Genomic DNA, 24968 nt, shown 5'->3' on the forward strand with positions numbered 1-24968 from the left:
TCAAACTGAGCTAGTAATTACTAAAACGAATGAACTGTTTAGTCATTGTTTGGATTCTGGCAGCTTGTCTGGTTGCAGTTGAGTGTTGACACTTGGCACAGAGCAATAGAAAGTTTTATCTGATACTAACCGCAATGAAGATGAATTAGGTTCTGGTGGCATGCACAGGAGCAGCATTGCGCTCTCTTGGACCGGGTCCGTTGAGAGACCACTTTCCACCGCTGGCCCCTGACATTGGCGAGCAGGAGGAATGTTCACTCATTGTCTATTTCCTTACTCCTTCACTGTCAGAATCAATGAGGGAAAGAGGAGAGGGAGGGAGCAAGAGAGAAGACATGGGGAGAAAATGATGGAGAGAGCAAGGAGGAATGATGGAGACTGAAAGGGAAGTGGAAGAGAGAAGGAAGCGGAGAGAGCAAGGAAGGGCAAATTTGAATCAATTTCAATTAGGCTCTTTAACATATTCGTAAGAAGGGTAAATTAAGCACCTCCGGGGGGGTGCAACTGCACGTGAAGGGAATGTGGGTCGGAGATAGGGCAAGAACATAAGAACATAAGAAGTAGGAGCAGGAGTAGGCCATACGGCCCCTCGAGCCTTCTCCGCCATTCAATAGGATCATGGCTGATCCGAACTTAGACTCACGTCCACTTCCCTGCCCTCTCCCCGTAACCCCTTATTCCCTTATCAGCTAGGAAACTGTCTATCTCTGTTTTAAATTTATTTAATGTCGCAGCTTCCACAACTCTCTGAGGTAGCAAATTCCATAGATTTACTACCCTCTGAGTGAAGAAGTTTCTCCTCATCTCAGTTTTGAAACGGCAGCCCCTTATTCTAAGATTATGCCCCCTAGTTCTAGTCTCACCCATCAGTGGAAACATCCTCACCGCATCCACCCGATCAAGCCCCCTCACAATCTTATGTTTCGATAAGATCGCCTCTCATTCTTCTGAATTCCAATGAGTAGAGGCCCAACCTACTCAACCTTTCCTCATAAGTCAACCCCCTCATCTCCGGAATCAACCGAGTGAACCTTCTCTGAACTGCCTCGAGAACAAGTATATCTTTTCTTAAATATGAAAACCAAAACTGTACGCAGTATTCCAGGTGTGGCCTCACCAGTTTCCTGTATAACTGCAGCAAGACTTCCCTGCTTTTATACTCCATCCCCCTTGCAATAAAAGCCAAGATTCCATTGGCCTTCCTGATCACCTGCTGTACCTGCATACTAACCTTCTGTGTTTCATGCACCAGGACCCCCAGATCCCTTTGTACTGTGGTCCAGAACTTTTCTTTGAGCGTGGCTCCATACTGGGAGTGTGAGAGCACTAGATTTATGCTGAAATCCCTCATCCGCTATTTTACTATAAGTGCTGAGCCATTTAAAATAAACGGGTGAGCGCTCCATCAGGGTACATGTACTTCTGTCTAAAGAGCCTAATGTCAAAGCAAAAGACAGCAGTAATAATACAACTTTATTGTCATTGTACAAGTACAACAAAATGCGATCTTGCAAGCTCCCATGAGTCCAGTACAAATAACATTAACGTAAATAGCACCGTCCTGGGAGAAACAAAGCCACTGCGTCTGTGTGTGCCGCCATTCCATTTCCACCATTCCTCCTGTCCGACACTCTTCAGCCCAACGCCCGGGCCTGCTCACCAGCTGCCCCTCCTTGGGGCTCTTTCCATGACCTTCTGCACCTGGTCTTCCCTGGTGGTCACCCCTCCAGGTACTAACCAGGCCTGGCTCTGCTTAGGCTTCTCAAGCCTTGCCAGTGACCCTGTCCCTAGCCCCAGGAACAGGGCTAATAGTGATAGAGGAGAAAGCCAGAGAGAGTAAGGGCTCGCTGATTAAAGAGAGGGGGACTGACTGACAAGAGAGTAGAGGCCAGACGGAGACTGACTGGAGCAGGAGTGAGACACATTACCAAATTTATACGGACTCCCCAGAAGGCATTCGATAAGGTTCCACATGAGAGACGGTTAGCTAAAATTAAAGCTCATGGAATTGAAAGCAAATGATTGACCTGTTTAGGGGATTGGTTAGGCGGTAGAAGACAGAGGTAGAGATAATGGGTAAGTACTCGAGTTGGAAGGAAGCGACTAGTGGCGTCCCTCAAGGACCTGTGCTGGGCCCTCAACTATTCACTATATTTATTAATGACATAGCTAACACAATAGAGAAGCCATATCACTAGTAGAGGTCCAAAGAGATTTAGGGGTCCATGTACACATCATCAAAATGTCAGGGACAAACAAGAATCAAAAAAGGCTAATGGAATGTTAGCCTTTATAACTAGAAGGCTAGAATATAAAGGGGAGTAAGTTGTGCTACAGCTACACAAAGCCCTGGTTAGACCACATCTGGATACCGTGTACAGTTTTGGGCACCACATCTTAAAAAGGATATATTGGCCTTGGAAGGAGTGCAGTGCAGATTCACCAGAATGTTACCAGGGCTCCAAGGGTTAGATTATGAGGTGAATTTACATAAACTAGGCTTGTATTCACAGGAATATAGAAGGCTAAGGGGTGATTTGATTGAAGTTTTTAGGATTTTGAAAGTAATTGAAAGGGTAGAGAGAGAGAAACTTTTTCCGCTGGTCGGGTAGGCTAGGGCAAGGGGACATAACCTTAGAATCAGAGCCAGGCCATCCAGGAGAGAAGTTAGGACAAACCCCCTTCACGCAAAGGATGGTAAAAGTGCGGAACTCTCTCCTGCAAAAAGCAGTAGGCTCCAGCTCAATTAGTCATTTTAAATCTGAGAGCGATAGATTTTTTGCTGGACAAGGAGGCAGGTGGATGGAGTTAAGATACAGATCAGCCATAATCTCACTGAATGGCGGGACAGGCTCGAGGGGCTGAATGGCCTCCTCCTGTTGCTATATTCAAATGAAAATGGCATCAGCATATTTTTTAGGCCATTGGCTCTGTTTGCGACCCAGCCACCAGTGCACAGCCTATCAGGTGCTGACCAAGATTGGGACGCTCAGCCAGACTTGTCAACTACACAGGTGTATCAAGCATGATACCAGAACTCAAGAGGTTCAAACTATCAGGAAAGACTGAACAGGCTGGGGCTCTTTCCTCTAGAAAAGAAAAGGCTGAGGTGTGCCCTAATAGAGGTCTTTAAAATTATGAAGGGGTTTGATAGGGTAGACGTAGAGAAGATATTTCCACTTGTGGGAGAATCCATAACTAGAAGCTATAAATGTAAGATAGTCACTAATAAATCCAATAAGGAATTCAGGAGAAACGTCTTTGCCCAGAGAGTGGTGAGAATGTGGAGCTCGCTACCACAGGGAGTGGTTGAGGTGAACAGCACAGATACATTCAAGGGGAAGCTAACCACAGGAGGGAGAAAGCAATCGAAGGATATGATGATAGGGTAAGATGAGGTAGAGTGGGAGGAGGCTCGTGTGGAGCATAAACACCGGCACGGACTGGTCGGGCCAAATGGCCTGTTTCTGTGCTGTAAATTCTATGTAATTCTATGTTATCACAAGTGGCTGTGATAAGCTCGGCACAGAAAAGCTGCATCAGCTGGGAAGAAACAGTCAGCTGATGCCTTGAAGTGCTGTCTCCATGGGAGAAGGGGGGGCAGGGATTTGTCCATATATAGCCTGGGGCACCTTGACTTGTTGGCGTGTGATCCTCCTCGTGTGTACCCTCTCCTCGCTGTGATTCTGAATAGACACCGCAGTGCTGGATAGATCCAAACTGCACAAAATACTGTCAATAATTCAACATTAAAAAAAAATTTGCATCGCAAGATTTTTTTTGGGAGCGGTAGAGAAAGCTTTACAATTCCCAAAGTGTCTGGCAGTGATGCGAATTGCAATATCCAGTTTATCAAGTCTGTCACAATAAAACTGACATGAGACATCTGAAATAATAACTGAAAATGCTCGAACTACCACAGCAGGCCCAGCAGTACTGGGGTAACCGGGTTCAAGAGTGGTCTTACACCTGAAACATTAACCATCTCATCCCTTCCCAGTGCTAATCAACTTGCCGTGAATTTCCAGAATTGTTTTTTTCGTTTTGTTACAAAAAGCACTAGACCTGATTCCAGATAAATACAATCCGATTTAACTGTAGAATTCCTCCTTAACAAATTCCCATTCTCTCCCATTGTATAGAATTCCCATGGACTAAACCCCTTCCCATTCACTCCCATTGTATAAAAATACAGGGCGAGATATTGATGTCCTTACCGCCACCTGGTAGCGCCAGTGATGCGTGAAAAAATGGCGGCCGCCGCTCTTGCGCCAGCTGGTGGCGGTCCTGGCAGTGGCCGCCATATTGCTCTCCCTCTTTGTGCTGCCGGTAACCGGCAGTGCCCTGAGGAAAAAAATGTCAGCATGGCGACGTCAGTCAGCGTGCAACGCCGACTTAACATCACCTGCGCGAACTTCGACCCTAGTGCTCAATTCAGCGCTGGGCCCTAAACGCAGTTAACCTGGTGTGCAAGCAGGCTGACGGGGCGATATCTGCAGCTGTTAAAGGGACACACACATCAATCAGGTAAGTTTGAATGGAAGTGTTTGGACTGGGGTTTTATTTATTTTATTGAAGTGGTGGCTTGCTGCAATAGATGTGAAAAGTTTTTTTTAAGTGTTTTGCGAGTGCTGCTGGACACTTGCAAGGGCTCGGATGGTAAGTGAACGCCTTTGAGAAGACAGGACATGCTGCGAATACTCAGCAGGTCACGCAACATCCGTGGAGTTCACGTCTCAGGTCGACATGCTGCCTGACCCACTGAGTATTCCCGCATTTTATGCCGTCATTTCACATTTACAGTGTCCGCTTGCAGAGGGAAGAGGAAGACGTAGAAGAGGAGCAATCAGACGGAAGGATGCATCCCAGACAGCCCCTTTGTGGCCGGCATATCCAGGATGGAATCATCCCCCGGGCTGGGCAGGATGCATTTCTTGGGTGTGTGAAATGAGGAAGGCACAAGGGTGGAGTTGTGCTGGCGGGAGGGCGGGAAGCCTTGCGGTGCATGCCAGAGGGAGGATATCGTACGAGGATACCCGCATCTTTCAGCCCCGCCGCTGGCCAAGGGCTCAGCCATGCCCCTGCCAAGAATGGCCTGCACCGTCTCCTCTAAGGGGGGGTGAGGTGATGCTAGGAATGGGAGATGTGCCTCATCTTGGTGCAGATTGTTGGTAGGTGAGTGATTGGGGGTCCTGTATTGAGCAGTGTGTGAGGCTAGTGGGTTAGTTAGTAGGTGACGGCTTTTGAAGATACATTCACTGACCTTGACCAGTGGTCTGAGGTCATGAAGCTTCTTTGGGCACTGGAGCCAGGTGGTGGGGGCGACACTGCTGGCAGTGATGGTCTTGGTAATGCACTCCCACATTGCTCTTTCTAGAGGGCCTCCTGGCCCCTGTGGGTAGAGGGCCAGTCTTGCAGTGTTGACCTCCTGCACAAAGCTGGAGCGCTGCGTGCGAGACCCTGGGTGCCCTTTCCCTGGCCTGCTGAGCCATTTGTGTTGGTGCTGAGGCATGTTTCCCATTTGTGGAGTTTAGGAAGGTAATTCAGCTTTAAGTGCTGAATATTGACATTTGGAACTTCTTTTAAATATAGATTATTTGTTAAAAGACCGAAAGGGCTGAAAAATCTATTGAACCAGTGCATTTTATTTTCCCTTGCTTCAATGTGCATGGCCCTTTAAATTTCAGAGCTCCTCGCTGGCCACAATGCATTGCGAGCTTCACAGCCTCGCACACAGACACTCGGGGAAGCAGCAACGCTGCACCAGGGCTGGTCCCGGATCCCTCGTGCAACGCCACCTGGACACAGCGCTGCGCCTAAGGTTAGCGCTGCGCCACCTACCACCGTGCCCCACCCCCCCCCACACACACCAATTTACCTCGTTCAGCGCGGCGGCCATTTCGAGCGGCTGTTAACGACAGTTGGCGAGGACACCGACTGCTTTCCGGGCGACGACAAATTTTTCCCCTCTAGACTTGCATTTACATAACGCCTTTCATGACCTCAGGACGTCCCAAAGCACTTTATAGGCAATTAAGTACTTTATAGGCAATTAACTATTAGCCAGGACACCGGGAGAACTCCCCCGCTCTTCTTTGAATGGTGGCTGCGGGATCTTTTAAGTCCAACTGAGGGGGCAGACGGGGGCCTGGGTTTAACGTCTCATCCGGAAGACGGCACCTCCGACAATGCAGCGCTCCCTCGGCACTGCACTGCAGTGTCAGCCTGGATTTATGTGCTCAAGTCTCTGGAGTGGGACTTGAACCCACAACCTTCTGACTCCACTTCAAAGGCACTGTACTTCATTGGCTGTAAATTGTGTCCTGAGGCTGCAAAAAGCGTTCTATAAATGCAAACTCTTTCTTTCTTTGTTCTGTAAGAAAGATGCAGCAATAGAAGTTGAATCACCTTGTGTTAGGCTTAGGATTTTGGTTTTATTTTTTCTCATTCCAATTGAATCACTGAATGGGGATTAATTTGGCTTTGGAACAAACATCATGTCAATTGGCTCTTTTTAAAATCCTGAGAGTAGGCGGGCTATTTCTTTTTGCAAACAAATGCTTGCACTTAAAACAAAAGATTAAAGAAAGTTTTGATAAGCAGCCCCTTCTGTTTGAGTATCAGATCCCCCTGAGTACCTGGAGTAATTACAAGCGAAAAAGGCTTTTGGACCTTGAAAGAAATGGCGTGATGCACAGACGAAGAGAGATTTTATTCACACAAGCATAGCCAGTTTTGTTTTAAAGGGACAGGCGCATTTAAATGGGCTGAATTCAGGTGTTCATGGAAGCTGAATTTCTTATTTCCGACCAATTTGGGTTCAGTTAGTCAACTGTTGTCATCCATATTGAGAGCAGACAGGCCAAGCTGCCCTTAGCCTAAGGGTGTTTAACCCCTGTTCCTTGTAGTCAAGGAGAAGATATTTGGACTCGGTGTAGGATGGTGTGAGTTGGAGCACCAGTGTTTTAGGAACTGGAATGAAAAGAATGCTCATGTGCCTGATGATCGCCAGTCACGATCCCTGTCCCACCGCAATGAGGTACTGAGGTAGCGGCACCTGCTTTTAGAAAGGAGGAAAAAACAAGATAGTCACTTGGACCCAGGAGCAGATGGTTATAAAGTGGGATTGGCAGAGGCCTTGGACCATGTCACACGTCTGTCCTCTCGATTAGGGCTGGCCCATAGTTCAGGGAGGCCACAGAGAGAGGAAATGGGGCAAGGATATACTTCCATTGGAGGCAGTTCAGAAACGATTCACTCGGTTGATTCCTGAGATGAGGGGGTTGACTTATGAAGAAAGATTGAGCAGGTTGGGCCTATACTCATTGGAATTTAGAAGAATGAGAGGTGATCTTATTGAAACATATAAGATACTGAGGGGGCTCGACAAGGTAGATGCAGAGAGGGTGTTTCCCCTCGTGGGGAAATTTAGAACTCGGGGGCATAGTTTTAGAATAAAGGGTCGCCCTTTTAGAACTGAGATGAGGAGGAATTTCTTCTCCCAGAGGGTCGTAAATCTGTGGAATTCTCTGCCACAGAGAGCTGTGGAGGCTGGGTCATTAAATACATTTAAGGTGGAGATAGACAGATTTTTGCAAGATAAGGGAGTGAAGGGTTATGGGGAGCGGGCTGGGAAGTGGCTTTGAGCCCAAGATCAGCCATGATCTTATTGAATGGCGGAGCAGGCTCGAGGGGCCAAGTGGCCTATTCCTGCTCCTATTTCTTATGTTATGTTCTTATGATAGATACATCATCAATTTTTTCTAAAAAAAAAAATGAAACCATCCAATCTGGTCACCAGATTTGGTACACTGCCCAAAATGTCATTATGCCAAATTGGATGAGTGCAGTCAGTCCTACATTGCTGAGTAAGGAGTTGACTACAATGTCCATTGACAAAGGTGAATGATTATCAATTGTTCACTAAAAGTATCCAGTTAATGCAAGCCTGCTGTAAACTAATCAATTGAACGTCATCTTGAAGGAATTTGATTGCAAGTAGAGACGGGGTGGAGGGGTAGGTTGGGGGGGGGCAGGGTGTTGGAATGGTTCCCACCCAATTAACTCTCCATGGACTAGACTTACAATTTTGTCACTCATTTGTTCCGCGGAAAGGAAAAGGAAACCTCGGACGGGGTGTAAAACGGGCAGCCAAACAATTACAGTCGACCCCCCCTGCATTTATTGTCCATTCCGAGGAGTCACCCACAGAGTGTGGTTGGGACCAGGGAGGGGTGGCAATCTTCCCTTCCCTGAAGGATGTTAGTGAACCATTTGGTTTTTTTAAATTCCGGCAGCTTGCATGGTCATTTAATTATCAAATTTGTTGGTGGGGTTCCGACTCCCATCCACTGTGTGGCCAATCATCAACAACAACAACTTGCACTTATATAGCGCCTTTAATGGAGTAAAACCTCCCAAGGCGCGTCACAGGAACGTTATGAAAACAAAATTTGACACCGAGCCACATAAGGAGCTAGTAGGACAGGCTTGGTCAAAGAGGTAGGTTTTAAGGAGGGTCTTAATGGAGGAGAGAGAGGTAGAGAGGCGGAGAGGTTTAGGGAGGGAATTCAGTAGTTCAATAATCCAGTACGATACCCATTTGGTGATGTATCCCATGCATTTGAACTGACTAAATGTACAATTTTGGCAATCGGCAGTCGCATTCCAGGTCTTCAAAGATTTTTTATGCTATCGCTTAAAATCGCTTAAAATCATTTGACCTTCAGCTGATTTCTTCGTCTTGTTGGCATTGTTTCTGGCCATCCGCCATTTCCGCTTCCTACTGGAAAGACGCCCATTCACGGCTTTTGTCGACCACAAGCCACTTACTTTTGCGATGGCCAAGACAGCGGAACCATGGTCGGCACGGCAACAACGTCATCTTACGTACATATCTGAATTTACAACTGACATACAACATGTCTCGGGCAAAGACAACCTGGTGGCGGATTGTCTCTCCCGCGCCCAGCTCCACGCAGTACACCTGGGAGTCGACTATGTTGGTTTGGCAAAAGAACAGAAGGCAGACCCTGAAGTGCAAGCATACCGGACCGCACCTTCCAGCTTACAAGTGGCTAATGTCAGTTTCCAGGCCGCAGGGACCACACTCCTGTGTGACATCGCAATGGGCGTCCCACGTCCAATCGTTCCAGTCGAATGGCGCAGGAGAATTTTCGACACTATCCACGGGTTGTCACACCCTGGCATGAGAGCGTCACAACGACTCATGGCAAAGAAATTCGTCTGGAAGGGCATGCATCTCGACGTCCGTGACTGGACCAATACCTGCGTGAGTTGCCAGAAGTCCAAGATACAACGCCATGTTAAGGCCCCAGTCGCCACTTTTCCGGTTCCGGAGCGTCGATTCGACCATGTGCACGTGGACCTGGTTGGTCCTCTCCCTTCCTCTCGCGGGTACACTCACCTCCTCACCGTGGTAGACCGCACCACCAGGTGGCCAGAGGCAATTCCTTTGGTTGCCACCACAGCGGCAGATGTCTCCAGAGCCTTCATCTCGTCGTGGGTAGCTCGGTTCGGGGTACCGGCTGACATCTCCTCCGACCGGGGGCCTCAATTTACCTCTGAGTTTTGGAACGCTGTAGCTCAAGGTTTGGGCACCAAGCTTCATCGTACCACCGCCTACCATCCACAGGCGAACGGTCTGTGTGAAAGACTCCACAGGTCCCTTAAAGCCGCACTGTGTGCTAGTCTCCGTGGGCCTAGTTGGGTGGACAGGCTCCCTTGGGTGCTGCTAGGTCTTCGCACGGCGCCTAAGGACGACCTGCATTCTTCTTCAGCAGAGCTGGTTTACGGCCAACCACTCAGAGTGCCTGGCGATTTTCTTCATCCTCACACGGAACCCTGGTCCCCAGCTCAGCAGCTCGTCAGCCACCAGGAAGCGGCTAGGAATTTCATCCCAGTGCCTACGTCGCATCATGACCTGCAGCGCTCCCGTGTCCCGGTGGATCTTAAGAGCGCAGAATACGTGTTCATTCGGCAGGATGCTCGCAAAAACCCGCTCAAACCACCTTACACAGGTCCGTTCCGCGTCATCTCGTCAGGTGAGAAGTCCTTCACAGTTGACGTCGGCGGTAAGCCTGACCACATCTCCATCGACCGGTTGAAACCGGCGCATCTGGATCTGAGCGAACCAGTCGTCACCGCTCAGCTGCCTCGTCGTGGTCGTCCACCATCGACTGCCGGTCCAGTACAGCCACAGTCATCCGCCGAGTCGCCAGCGCCCGCCTCACCGGGTCGACCACAGCCGGCCTCTTCTTCTCCTGCGGCGTCATCCCAACCACAGCCAACGGCCAGTTCATCTTCTAGCGCTCCGTTCCAGCTGCCGGGGTATCGCAGTCGGTCGGACAGACTCATCAGACCCCCTTCTCGCCTTACCTTCTCTGTTAAAAGCAATTCTGGGGGGGCGCATGTGGCGGAACCACCAGAGGATTACGGACAATTGTATATAATTCCTTTTACAGCAATATAGTACAGCTGGGGGCTGCACCTTTAATGTATCTGTTAACTGTACTAGGGCTTCTTTCCTGTACTCCGTGTGATGACGTCATGACGTCAGAGCTCGGAACCTTCTAGCAGTAGAGCTCGGAACCTGCTAGCAGTTGAGCTCAGAACCTTCTAGCAGTTTCCAGAGAGGCTTTCAAGCAGACCAGACCTATTTGCATTGTATCCTACAGTTTCCTGTACAGCTTCGTTTGTTCATTAAATTTTATTGTTTTTGATTTTCTGAGTCGATCTCAATTCTTCAGCTAGGAACCCCAGTTCCTACACAATTTTTGTTAATTTTTCTCCCTGGTTTTGCTCGCATCAGTTTCTTTAATTCCTGGGGATTCCAGGGTGATCCTGGAAGGTTGGCAACCATAGTCTGCCCCATGCTGCCAACATGGCGTGTGACCGTCACTGGGACCCCGCCGTGGAGTGTCCCCATAGAGCTCCAGGTTGCTTCCCTGACCTGGACCCATCTGAAGGGACCCACTCCTCCCTTCTGGAGACCAGAATGCCTCATCACTCTCGGTGTGCTGGCATCCGGTCTTACGCCAGCTCTCTTCTGGGCCAGGGAAGAGTAAATTCCCAGCATAGGGAGTTCCTGCCCTCAGCTCCGCCCCTCGACATTGTTGGCCTTGCAGGCGGAGGTGCTGACCCTTACAAGGCCAACTGTGAACTCCTATGAAATTATGGACCAGTGTGCCAACCTTGCCACCCTACCAACTTCAAACAGGTTGAAGATCTCAAAAGTACTATACTTGCGTTCGTTCTTCCGCAATTGGCGGCTGAAGAAAGCCAGTGGTTGCCATGTGCCGTCGACCCACTGCTCCTGTACTGCCCCGATGGCATAATCAGATGCGTCGGTGGTAAGGGCAATGGTTGTGCCCGGAAGGGGATGTGCCAACATGGTCGCAGCAGCCAAAGCGTTCTTAGTGTCGAGGAAAGCCTGGTCCATCTGGGGTGTCCAATCGATCGGGTCTTTGCCCGATTTACCTCTGAGGGCCTCGTACAAAGGTTGCATCAACAATGCCGCCTTGGGGACGAACCGATGATAAAAATTGACCATTCCCAGAAATTCCTGGAGGGCCCTGACGGTCTGAGGAAGAGGGAACGAGGTGACTGCTTCCACCTTCGTGGCCAGCGGGACGGCGCCTTCTGAGGTGATTCTGTGTCCCAGGAAATCAATGCTGTGCAACCCAAACTGGCACTTGGCCGGGTTGATAATAAGGCCATGTTGGCTGAGATGAGAAAAAAGGGTACGCAAGTGCGTAATGTGTTCTTTCGTGCTGTTACTGGCAATAAGGATGTCGTCTAGGTAGACGAAGATGAACGGCAGATCGCGCAACACGGAATCCATGAGACGTTGGAAGGCTTGTGCTGCATTCTTCAGCCCAAATGGCATACAAAGGAACTCAAAGAGCCCAAAAGGTGTGATGACGGCAGTTTTGGGGACGTCCTGAGGATGCACGGGCACTTGATGATAGCCTCGGACGAGGTCTACTTTGGAAAAGATGGAATTCCCTGCCAGATGGGCCAAAAAATCCTGAATGTGAGGAATTGGGTACCGATCCGGTGTGGTAGCCTCATTCAGGCGTCTGTAGTCGCCGCATGGTCACCATCCGCCGCCCGGCTTAGGAACAATGTGTAATGGCGAGGACCAAGGACTATTCGAACGTCGAATAATACCCAGGCGTTCCATTGTATGGAACTCCGCCTTGGCGGCCGCAAGTTTACCAGGTTCCAGCCTTCGAGCTCTCACATAAACGAGGGATCCTGTCGTGGTAATGTGGTGCGCCACACTGTGCCTCGCGACTAAAGAAGAAAATGTGGGCCTGGTGAGCTCAGGGAACTCACTGAGAAGACGAGAGAACTCATTTGGAGATGGGACTGCAAAGGCAACTGACCAAGACATCGCGGTGCTTCGGTGGCAGGGCACGAGTGAAAAGTGGAGGCACTGATTAGCCGGCAGTGTCAGACGTCGACGAGAAACCCGTTTGCGCAGAAGAAATCTGCCCCCAGGATGGCCTGTGAGACTTCCGCCGTGATGAACTCCCAAACAAAACGTTGGCCGCCAAAACTCAACTGGACCCTACGCTTTCCGAACGTGCGAATGGCCGCACCATTGGCTGCCTCGAGGGGGGGACCTTGACTGCCGGACTGAAGATCTAGCTTCGACGCTGGTAGGATACTGCACTGGGAGCCAGTATCACAGAGAAAACATCGCCCTGACAGGGAGTCTGTAATGTATAGGAGTTTCCCTGCGAACCCGATGGCCATCGCAACTCCGGCGCGTCCCTTAGGCCTTATTGATCTTCTCAGAAACCGCTGGTTTGAGGTAGGTTTTATTTTTGGTGAGAAACTGCAGGGCAGACGGCAATTTCTGGCCTTCGCGCCGAAACGAGCATGGTATGCACACCAGCCTGCAGGAGGAGGAGTCGGATTCGCTCTTGTGGGGGATGGGCGCCTCGTGGCTGCACAAGATTGTTGTGAGACGGTGAATATTTTATCCGCTTCCGCGGCGAGTTCAGCACAATCCGTGATCGCGGAATTGGCCAAGGCCGTCTGTATTGGCTCTGGTAGTTGACAGAGAAACAGCTCGCGGAACAGAAAACATTGCGATTCCGAGCCCAAAAGCGTGAGCATTTGGCTCATGAGCTCTGAGGTTTTTGAGTCCCCGAGGCCGGGCATGGAGATAAGTCTGCGAGCACGCTCCAACTTGGACAGACCGAAAATCTGCAGTAAACGTGCTTTTAAAGCTTCGTACTTGCCATCGTTCAGTGGACTCTCGAGGAGGTTGATGACCCGCGAGGCCGTGGCGCTGTCGAGGGCGGAGACCACGTAATAATAACGGGTCGAATCCGTTGCTACTCCCCGGATTGCAAATTGGGCTTCCACGCGGCCGGTTGTTGCTCCCAAAATTGCGGCAGTTTGAGGGTGACGGCGTTCGTGTCCATGATGTAACTTCAACGAAAATTGTTCGAAGAAATCGGGGTCACCAATGTAGGAACTGGGGTTCCTAGCCGAAGAATTGAGATCGACTCAGAAAATCAAAAACAATAAAATTTAATGAACAAACAAAGCTGTGCAGGAAACTGTAGGATACAATGCAAATAGGTCTGGTCTGCTTCAAAGCCTCTCTGGAAACTGCTAGAAGGTTCCGAGCTCAACTGCTAGCAGGTTCCGAGCTCAACTGCCAGCAGGTTCCGAGCTCAACTGCTAGCAGGTTCCGAGCTCTACTGCTAGAAGGTTCCGAGCTCTGACGTCATGACGTCATCATGCGGAGTACAGGAAAGAAGCCCTAGTACAGTTAACAGATACGTTAAAGGTGCAGCCCCCAGCTGTACTACATTGCTGTAAAAGGAATTATATACAATTGTCCGTAATCCTCTGGTGGTTCCGCCACAATTGTGTGTTTTTAAAAACATTTCTTTGAACATTTTTGTTTATTAGTTCTAAAAATATCGGACATGGGAATAAAAGGCTGTTTGACTGACAGTCAAGAATCATCCAATTGGGTAATGAAGAGTCTGTTCACTTTCCAATTGGCCGTGGGAAGGTGGTCTACCATGAGGATGGACATGTCAGACGACCAATGGCAGGATTGTGGGGGCGGGGCGGTTGGCGGCAGGGGATCATGTGATGACACCACTAGGAATATGTCCAACCAGAGTTGGCAGCCCTGGGGCAGGCAGATGCCAGAGATGTACTTGTAGTGGTGCGGGCACCTGTCAGCCCCATGCAAATCAGGTGCAAAATCTGGTAGGGTTAGCACTGGAGGGCACTGCCGGGCATGATCTCAGTATAACCAGCAGGACCATAGCCGGCAGACATTTGGGTCCATGGTGTTTAGAAAACTGTTTTTCAGCTCTGGGACATGTTCAAATACAGTTTGAGAATGATGGGCTAAAGTCTCAACTCTCTGTTGTCTATCAGTACCCCAGGTTCTAGGTAGTTGCTAATGAGCTCAGGTCGACGGCACAGAACTGTCGTGATTTGACGCAATTTCACCACGTCACTCAGAACACCATCACCTCCAGGTTCCCCTCCAAGTCACACACCATCCTGACTTGGAAACATATCAGCCGTTCCTTCATCGTCGCTGGGTCAAAATCCTGGAATTCCCTCCCTAACAGCACTGTGGGAGGACCTTCACCACATGGACTGCAACGGTTCAAGAAGGCGGCTCACCACCACCATCTCATGGGCAATAAATGCTGGCCTTGCCAGCGACGCCCACATCCCACGAATGAATTTTTTTTTTTAAAGGCTTCAAAGGCAGAGAATGCCGCAAATGGAAGTGCATGTAGGAGTGGAGGGGAGGAATGGGGTGTGTGGAAGAGTGAGTGTGTTGGATGGTACTGGAGGGGAAGGTAGTGTTGGAGGCAGAAGTAATACCATATTAGATAGGAGCAGACTAAGAAAGACTATGAAAAATTCAAAAATGGGTTTAGAATGCATGTACGGAAACGCACAAAGTGTGGTGAATAAGGTTGGTGAGCTACAAGCACAATTAGCCGTGTGGCAATATGATGTGGCAATAACAGAAACGTGGCTTAAAAACAGTGAGGACTGAGCACTTAATATTCAAGGGTACAAGGTGTTCAGAAAAGATAGGGAAGGGAAAAAGGGAGGTGGGGTGGCAGTGCTGATTAAGGAAGACATTGTAGCGTTGGAAAGGGAGGATGCTCTTGAGGAGACAAGGACAGAATTCATTTGGTTAGAGTTGAGGAGCAAAATGGGTATGATCACGCTATTGGGGGTATTCTACAGGCGTCCAAATAGTGAGAGGAAGATAGAGGAGCAAACCTGCAGGGAAATCGCAGAGACATGCAAGAGCTATAGAGTAGTGATATTGGGGGACTTTAATTACCCAAATATCGATTGGGATAATGTAAGGGTAAAGGGAAAGGAGGGGGAGGAATTTCTGAAATGTGTTCAGGAGAATTTCCTTGACCAGTATGTTCTTGGCCCAACTAGGAAGGAGGCGTTGCTGGATCTGGTGCTGGGGAATGAGGTGGGCCAGGTCGACCAAGTGTCTGTGGGAGAACACTTGGGTACGAATGATCATCGTATTATAAGATTTAGATTAGCAATGGGGAGGAGCAAGGAACAATCTAGAGTGAAACTTCTAAACTGGAATAGGGATAACATCAATGGGATGCGAAAGGATCTAGCCAGGGTAAACTGGAACCAAAGACTGACAGGAAAAACTGTAATGGAACAATGGGTGATCTTTAAGAAGGAGATGTTCCAGGTACAGGCTAGATACATTCCAACAAGAGGGAAGGGTAAGGGAACCAAAGCAAGGGCTTCTTGGATGATGAGGGAGATTGAGAAGATGATGAAACAAAAAAAGAGGGTGTATGATGAATGTCTTCAAGGGAGAACCAGACCAAATACAATAAGTTGAGAGGGGAAGTGAAGATGCAAATAAGATTGGCAAAGAGAGAATGAGAGTAGAATGGCAGTTAACATAAAAGAGAACCCAAAAATCTTCTACCAGCATGTAAACAGTAAGCGGGTAGTAAGAGGCGGGGTGGGGCCTACTAGGGACAAAGAAGGTGATATATGCTTAGAGGCGCAGGGCAAGGCTAGAGTAATCAATGAGTACTTTGTATCGATGTTTACTAAGGAGGTGGATGCTGACAAAATATCAGTAGAAGTGGAAAAGGTAGAAGCAATGGAAGTGGCGAAAATTGATAGATAGGATGTGCTAGAAAGGCTGGGTATGCTTAGAGTGAACAAGTTGCCTGGTCCAGATGGCTTGCATCCCAGGTTGCTAAGGGAATTGGGGGAGGAGATAGCGGAAGGGCTTGCTATAATTTTCCAATCTTCCCTAGATGCGGGGGAGATGCCTGAGGATTGGAAAATAGCAAATGTGTCACCATTGTTCAAGAAAGGGTGTAAGGACAATCCTAGTAACTACAGGCCGGTCAGTTTAACATCAGTGGTGGGTAAAGTTTTAGAAACAATAATCAAGGAAAAACTTAATGGGCACTTGGAGAGGTTTAAGCTAATTAAGGAAAGCCAACATGGATTTGTAAAAGGCAGATCGTGTTTGACTAATCTAATTGAATTTTTTGATGAAGTAACAGGGAGGATTGATGAAAGGAATGCAATGGATGTTGTCTACATGGATTTTAGGAAGGCGTTTGACAAAGTGCCACATAGAAGGCTGGGTAACAAAATTGAGGCTCATGGAATAGGTGGGTCAGTGGCAGCTTGGATAAGGAATTGCTTAAGGACAGAAAACAGCAAGTTGTGGTAAATGGCTGTTTTTCAGATTGGAGGATGGTAGACAGTGATGTTCCCCAACGGTCAGATTATGACAGGTTTGAATAGGCTAGACGGGGAAAGGCTGTTCCCACTAGTTGATGGTACAAGGACTAGGGGACACAGATTTAAGCTTGGATGTGAGGAAAAACTTTTTTACGCAGCGAGTGGTGAGGACCTGGAACTCACTGCTGACGGAAGTGGTAGAAGCGGAGACACTCAATGTTTTCAAGGGGAGACTGGATGGGCACTTGAGGGAAATAAACTTGCTGGGCTACGGGGATAGAGCGGGGGAATGGGACTGACTGGATTGCTCTACAGAGAGCCAGCATGGACTCGATGGGCCGAATGGCCGCCTCCTGTGCCGTTATGACTCTATGTTACCCTGATGCAGTGGGATATTTTTGTGAGGCTGAGGTCAAGGTACATTGTCAGAGCAAGGTGAGGGAACATAACTCAACAACTAGTGTACGATTATCTGAGCTGGGAGAGCTGCTGGCACTGGTTGACAAAGGCAGTGGTGCTCCGTTCCCCAGCAGTGATGTGTCTCGTAGAGAAGAGGACAAAAATTAACCCCCCCCAAGAAAAGGAAAATGAAACAAAACATTTCTGGATTTATTGGTTAGAAGTTCAAGCCGTTTTTGGGGGTATGGATATGCTTTGAACTGGAGAGAGGTGATTCTGAAAAGATTAAAAAGTGTGTAACAGAATCTGCTGATTAAGAAGACAAAAAGCAAAAATACTGAAGATGCTGGAAATCTGAAACAGATACAGAAAATGGTGGAAGCGCTCAGCAGCTGTGGAACTATCAGATGAGAACTGATGAAGGGTCTACATTCGAAACGTTAACTTGTTTGTTCTCTCCACAGATACAGGTAGACTATCCTTTATCCGAAAACCTCGGGACCAGCCGTGTTTCGGTTTTAGGAAAATTTCGGATTTCGGAAGGTGCACGAAAACACTTCGGTTTTCAGAGTAATTCGGTTTGCGGGAGTGCGGATAAAGGATGCACTATCCCTTATCCGAAAGGGTGGGGGTCGGGGGTGGGGGTCGGCAAGGGTGGGGGTCGGCGGGGGTCGGGGTCGTGCGCACGACTTACGCTGAGCGATTTCGGTTTTCAGAAGTCATGCTTTGCGCCACTTTCGGCTTTCAGAGGTTTTCTGGTTTTGGATGTGCGGATAAAGGCTGGTACACTTACGCTGAGCGATTTCGGTTTTCAGAAGTGCGGAAAAATGCTACACTATCCCTTATCCGGCTAGGCCTATAAGTCGTGCGCCACTCTGGTCATGTCGTGCGCACGACTTACGCTGACCGAAAAAACCTTTGGTTTTTAGAGGGTTTCGATTTTCGGAAGTCCGGATAAAGGGTAGTCTACCTGTACTGACTGATCTGCTGGGTGTTTCCAGCATTTTTTTTGTGTTTGTACCTTGGGAGGTTTCACCCTTAGGACCTAAGCCTAAAATCCAGCCCTGGCAGATAGGTTGGAATCCTTCACTGCCCACTGACTCTGAGGGGTAGATCTTGATTCTCTGTGATTCAGTGGAAATAAAAATCAGGAGTGATGTAAAAAGGGCTGCCGACTCGCTATCGGAAGAAAGAACTTGCACTTACATAGCCCCTTTCACAACCTCAGGTCATCCCAAATCGCTTTACAGCCAACCTTTGAAGTGTAGTCGCTGTTGGAAATGTACCTGCCAATTTGCGCACAGCAAGCTCCCACAAACAGCAATGTGATAATGAGCAGATAACCTGCTTCAGTGATGTTGGTTACAGGGATAAATATTGGCCATGACACCAGGAAGTTCTGACGATGGGTCATCGACCTGAAACGTTAACTCTGTTACTCTCTCCACAGATGCTGCCTGACCTGCTGAGTACGTCCAGCTATTTCTGTTTTTATACCAGGGAGAATTCTCCAGCACTTCTTTGAATATTGCCATGGGATCTTTTACATCCACCTGAGAGGGCAGTCAGGGCCTTGGTTTAACGTCGCATCCGAAAGCCACCACTGACACTCCCTCAGTACTGCAAACGGAGTGCCAGCTTAGATTTGTGTGTTCAAGTCTCTGGCGTGGGACTATGAACCCATAACCTTCTGACTCGGAGGCAAGAGTGCTACCCACTGAGCCCCGGCTGACGGTTTACACTATCGCCCATTCTACACAATCACACAAAGTCAAGATCTACCCCTAAGGGTCTAATATGAAGCGTGTTTGGACATTCTCCATCCAGTGTCACGCTGGTGCAGCAGGGGCTGTTGTTCTGAGGTCAGGGCTGAGGCGCATCGTTGTGACAGAGTTGAGGGAGCTTTATTCCTGCATCTAGCTGTGTGATACCTGACCTGGGAGTGCATGGGTGCAGACCTGAAGTGGAAAATGATCCAATCCCTAATCTCAGTGAGCACTACAATTCACAGAAAATCAAGAATTGACAACACATAAAACATTTTTAGAAAAAAATAGATTTGGTCTCAAAATTCATTACTTTGCAAAGAGCGAGTAAGTCCTTTTTTTATATAAATATGTTGGGGAAGTCATGCCGATTTGGGACATCCAATTCTTGGAATCTGAAAGTTAAAATTCAGAAAACAAAACGCTTGAAAATCAGATTGGGGTTTGAAACCTGCACAGGGAGCGCAATCTCAGTGCAATAAAACATCTTTGAAGCAATTGTAAGAAATTGTTGCTGTTATTGAGTTGATAGAAAATGGCCTGGGAAAAAACAATTGTCTTTTAAATAAACATGTTCTCGGCTCCTCGCAACACAGGAATCAAAAATGTATTATTGTTGGCTGCTCTTGGCTTATTGAACTCAAAGTTATTTGCAGTGTTACACAACTTGTCATACAATATCAGGGGACTCTGATGTGCACAGGGCACTGTTACTGCAGTCCTAGGTTACAGACTTATCATTGGCGCACTAACGTCCCAACCGGCTGACCAAATGCCAACATTTCGTTCTTTTAATAGACAATGAGGGTACGTTCACGTTCAATTTTCTTCCAACATTTATCTCCCCCGTGGAATATAGGAACACAGGAACGGGAGGAGGCCATTCAGCCCCACGAGTCTGCGCCACCATTCAATTAGATCACGGCTGATCAGTACCTCAACCCCATTTACCCACCTTTGCTCCCACAACCCTCACCCAACAAAAATCTATCGACCTGAGTCTTGAAAGCTTCCTGAAGGGTCTTCCCTGCTGAGAGAGCAGATGGACAACCCTGCTCCCCGGGCCTTGGCCAATGGAATGTTTCAGCCTGTTGCTAGGAGATGCCTGGGAGAAGTGTAGCAAAGACTCTCCCATTGACTTTCCCTCCCTTCTCGTGTGGAAATGCCTGAGGCGATCGGCAACTCAGCAAAATGTGGAATTGTGCCTGTGGCCCATTTCTCTGTGGGGCCGTGTCACTCTGACGGAACTTCGTAGAATCATAGAGGACAGAAGGTAGCCACTCGGGCCATTGTACCTGTGCCGGATTTGTATATTGTTTTGAATTCTAAGGCAGCTTAAACGGTTGGAGAGACTGGACGCCATGAAATGAAAAATCCTATTCAGCCTATATAAGCCTGCTATATATCCAGCGATAAAACAAGCCAGCTTCAGAGTCCTGCCACGTGAGTGGGGGTGATTCTTGACTGCATATTGAAAAATTACATCTTACGCCCAATTCTCCTCCCCCTTCCCAATTCACGATCGTTTAATTAAAACTGCACAAGGGGTTTGCATGTGCTTAGTTGCACTTATTTTGGACTGAACACCTGTCTCGTAGGCACTGTTACCGCTCCACTTGCAACCCTCCATCAAGGTTGCCTTATGGCTGACTGCCAGCAGGTGTGCAAGAGGTTGCAAGCAGCGCAAGGAGCGCACGTCAACCCAAGCACCCCACCCACCCGTCCCTTCAACCACTGTCTGCCCCACCTGTGACAGAGACTGTAGGTCCCACTATTGGACTCATCAGTCACCTGAGAACTCATTTCTAGTGTGGAAGCAAGTCATCCTCGGTTCCGAGGGACTGCGAAGAAGAAGAGGAGGAGGCTGCGGGGCTCACTGTCTTTTACAGTTAGCCCAATCCTACAAGGGGTGAGGTGGGGGGCAGAAGGGTGGGGGGTAATAATTGGCCACCGATTGGCACCTACCAGCTGTGCCACAGGTCGAGTCCAGGAACTCACACTGTGTGGTGAACTGATTGAATGGCCAGAGGGGCTGAATGGCCTACTCCTGTTCCTAAGGTATTAAAGGGGCTAACTCAGTTGAACCCAACAAGCTGGTGACACTGCCCCAAATTATATTTAACACTGTTGTGTGCGACGGTTGCATTTCTAAATATTGCGCATTTTAACCATAAGTGTTTTTGTTTCAGGGTACTGCGCTGACAAGACTCCGCACAAGGCGAGCCAAGCTGCCTGGACTCACTTGCATTGCCAGAGACTCGACTTTGCTTATTTTTTTCTTGGGGGGTGGGTGGGGGGGTGGGGGGGGGGTTGGCGGCTGGCAGACGGGGACCCCAAGCTGAACAAATTCCGTTCTGCGGACAGGAATGAGCAGCGCCCGTGACAACCATTACAGCATAGTGTCCTCCGAAGAAGACGGGCTTAGGTTGACCACCATGCCAGGAATCAACGGCTATGGCAACGGGAAGATCCACACCAGGAGGAAATGCCGCAGCCGCTTCGTGAAGAAGAACGGCCAGTGCAATGTACAGTTTGCAAACATGAGCGAGAAACCCCAGCGGTACATCGCTGACATCTTCACGACGTGCGTGGATGTCCGCTGGCGGTACATGCTGCTGATCTTCTCGCTAGCCTTCATCACCTCATGGTTGGCTTTCGGCCTGGCCTTCTGGTTGATCGCGCTGATCCACGGAGACCTAGAGAGCCCCGCTGGTGACGAGAGCTTCATGCCTTGCATTCTGCAGGTGAATGGATTCATCGCTGCCTTCCTTTTTTCTATCGAGACTCAGACAACTATCGGGTATGGTTTCCGCTGCGTGACGGAAGAGTGTCCATTGGCCATCTTCATGGTGGTCTTCCAGTCCATCATAGGTTGCATAATAGACTCGTTCATGATTGGTGCCATAATGGCTAAGATGGCACGGCCAAAGAAACGAGCCCAGACCTTACTTTTTAGCCACAATGCAGTAATAGCCATGAGAGACGGCAAACTCTCTCTTATGTGGCGGGTGGGCAACCTGAGGAAAAGTCACATAGTGGAAGCCCACGTCAGGGCTCAGTTAATCAAGCCGCGGATCACCGAGGAAGGAGAATACATACCCCTTGACCAGATTGACATTGACGTGGGTTTCGATAAAGGGTACGATCGTATATTCTTGGTTTCCCCTATAACTATTCTCCACGAGATTGACGAGGAAAGTCCACTGTATGGTATCAGCAAGCAGGACCTGGAGATGGCGGATTTTGAAATTGTGGTCATCCTGGAAGGGATGGTGGAAGCCACGGCGATGACCACGCAAGCTCGCAGCTCGTACTTGGCCAGCGAGATTCTGTGGGGTCAGCGTTTCGAGCCGGTGCTCTTTGAGGAGAAGGACCAGTACAAAGTCGACTACTCACACTTCCATAAAACCTACGAGGTGCCCACAACCCCCCGGTGCAGTGCCAAGGCCCTGGTGGAAAGCAAGTTCCTTGTTCCCAGCACAAACTCCTTCTGCTACGAGAATGAGTTGGCTTTCATGAGCCGAGACGAGGACGACGAGGGCGACGACGACGATGACAGCCGGGTCCTGGATGACCCAAGCCCAAACAGCAGCCGGCATGAATTTGACCGATTACAGGCAACTTTAGCATTGGATCAAAGGTCTTACAGAAGGGAATCTGAGATATGACCTTTGACTGTTACAGTGACCTTTCCGTCAAATGTAAGAAATGGGAGACCGATCATCATGAGTGCCATAAGGATTTTAAAGCTTGAATAGAATTAGGTCAAAATTTGATTGTAATGGTGGCGGGAATTCTGAAATATGAAGTCTACCAGAATGATACCTACAAAGCAACAGAATGAGCTAGTGTTTAACGTAAGTAAAGATAGAATTATTACTGTCATGCTTTTAGGAGATTATGTAACATTAATAATTACCTTCCAATGGATTTAGACATTAATGTAGAAGGTCAAAGAATTGGTTACAGCAAGATGTTGGATCAAGTGCTCTAGGATGTGTGCAAATGTGAGCTTTAAAGAGAATAGATCTAGAACAAAACCATGATGTTTAGACTTGCAAATAGGCATTTCAACTTGTCAGACCAGATTTAATGCTCCTTCTGTGGGGGGGTTTTTTCCCCACCATTTGACATTTTACTTGAAAGAAGGTATCTTCGTACCAGCTGGCAGATGAACAGAGAGCAGAGATGGAATTACCGAGCGACAATGCACATCAAGTCAGCCACAGAGTGCGAGTGGTTCTATGTCAGCAAGCACAATTACCTGTGCACTTAACCGTTGTGAAGAGCTAGACATTGCATGAGGTGAAAATTGCGCATAGCTCCTGAGGCGTACAAAAAAAAATGGTGTCATTCGCGCTCGAGATGTCGCATCAGTGTTGCTCAAGCAGAGTACATTTTTGTAAAAAAAATAAAGTTCTTTATCTTTAAATACAAATTGCTTCACAAGATTATACTACTGTACAGACCTAGCTAGACTGAGTGCTGTTATATATAATGTATAGGCCTAGCTAAGGAGAGTGCTGTTCCCATATATTTTATATATATATATATATGTCCACACTCTCACACGCACTTGCACAGACACACAGACTCGCACACACACACACACACACACTCACACATACACACACTGACATGCACACTGTATAGTTGGGAGGAATGGTGTTATATACTGTATAGACCTAGCCTGGGTGAGTGCTATGGTTAATTACTATCAGGGAGTAATTGAAGGGGAAGGAATGTCTGGAGGAATAGCATTTCTCCACTTTAGATGGCAATAGAAGGAATAATTCTGCAAGGATCCGCTCCCAGTGTACGGGAGCATCCGTAGATGGGAGCCTAGGTTGGAGAATTGGCCACATGGTGTCGTAGTCTTATCTCAAGCCTACATTCTCCTCTAACAAGGCCCCAGTCTGGGAGTTGAGCCCCACGGGAATACCCCTGTAATGTTCTAAGCAGAATTTTGATTGATTGATCATTTTTTTTTTTACAAAAATGCCAAATGGGGTGGAAACCCTCTAGTCAGGTGTACCTCTCTGCGAGGCTGCTCCGGTGACATCACCAGCGAGGTGAGCACCTTCGCATCCCAGAGCAACTTCACAAAGGAACAGGAGGACCATGACTTCAGACTGGCCCGAGAGCTGACTCACAGCCATGGGGGCCCCGGGGAAACTACACCAGCTGCTGGGAGTGCAGGTTTCCCCAACCAGTTTTAACTCTGGGGGTCCAAAACGGAACGGACTGAAGTGCTGGCGCCCACCGATTTAAAATAAATAATAATTCTCGGGATGTGGGCGTCGCTGGCAAGGCCGACATTTACTGCCCGTCCCTAGTTGCCCCTGGAGAAGTTGGTGGTGGGCCGCCGCCTTGAACCGCCGCAGTCCGTGTGGCGAAGGTGCTCCCGCAGCGCTAAGATTCCGATGGAGTCGCTCCACAACGCGTGGGCCTTTTTTGTAAAAAAAAAATCAACTGAAAATTCAAGTGAGCAATGTATAGGTGGGAGAGTACTTTAAACTGAAGGTTACTCTCCCCTGTCTGGACTTTCCTACCCCTTTAAGCGTTTGCTGATTTTTTGGTGCACTCTTTATAGCATTTGCAATGCCTTCTGGGAAGGCACTGTCTTTGACACCTGTTGTGTGAAATCCTTGTACCTACTATAGGGGTGTGATACCACTGGGATGTTTGTGGCTTGTCTCACACTAGGTAACCATGGTGACAGCATCATCAGCTTCTCTGCTGCAGCCTTGCACCTGTAAGACTGTATTAATTGCTTTGACCATCTTCGATTGTGCTAGCCGACCTCTTTGTTTTTGGACGTAGCTTAACCTTGCATTCCTGTTATTTTGGGGTTTTTTTTCCTTCTCAATTTTTGCGATATGTCTCAGCATAGAAGCTTGTGATTAAATAAAGGTATTTCTCTTAAAGGGATAAGGTGAACTTTGACCTCTGTAGAAGTCTTCCTCTTCACCCAGATTGTAAATGTAAAGAATGACTCTGGGTTCTGTTTTATTTTAT

At 48.3% G+C, this 24968-nt stretch overlaps 1 protein-coding gene across 1 annotated transcript in view; it reads left to right on the forward strand.

Annotated features, from left to right (window-relative positions):
- The window catches only part of kcnj12a (potassium inwardly rectifying channel subfamily J member 12a), an 85773-nt gene extending 61833 nt beyond the window's left edge, over positions 1 to 23940 (forward strand). The window contains exon 2 of the mRNA XM_086000255.1: positions 21140 to 23940. Within this exon, the coding sequence (XP_085856381.1) occupies positions 21317 to 22618 (1302 nt within the window). The 5' untranslated portion in view covers positions 21140 to 21316 and the 3' untranslated portion in view covers positions 22619 to 23940. The remainder of the gene's footprint in view (positions 1 to 21139) is intronic.
- The last annotated feature ends 1028 nt before the right edge of the window (positions 23941 to 24968 follow it).

Source organism: Somniosus microcephalus, chromosome 11, assembly GCF_052327205.1.
Source record: "Somniosus microcephalus isolate GS21.2 chromosome 11, FLI_Smic_1.0, whole genome shotgun sequence".
Lineage (NCBI taxonomy): Eukaryota > Metazoa > Chordata > Chondrichthyes > Squaliformes > Somniosidae > Somniosus > Somniosus microcephalus.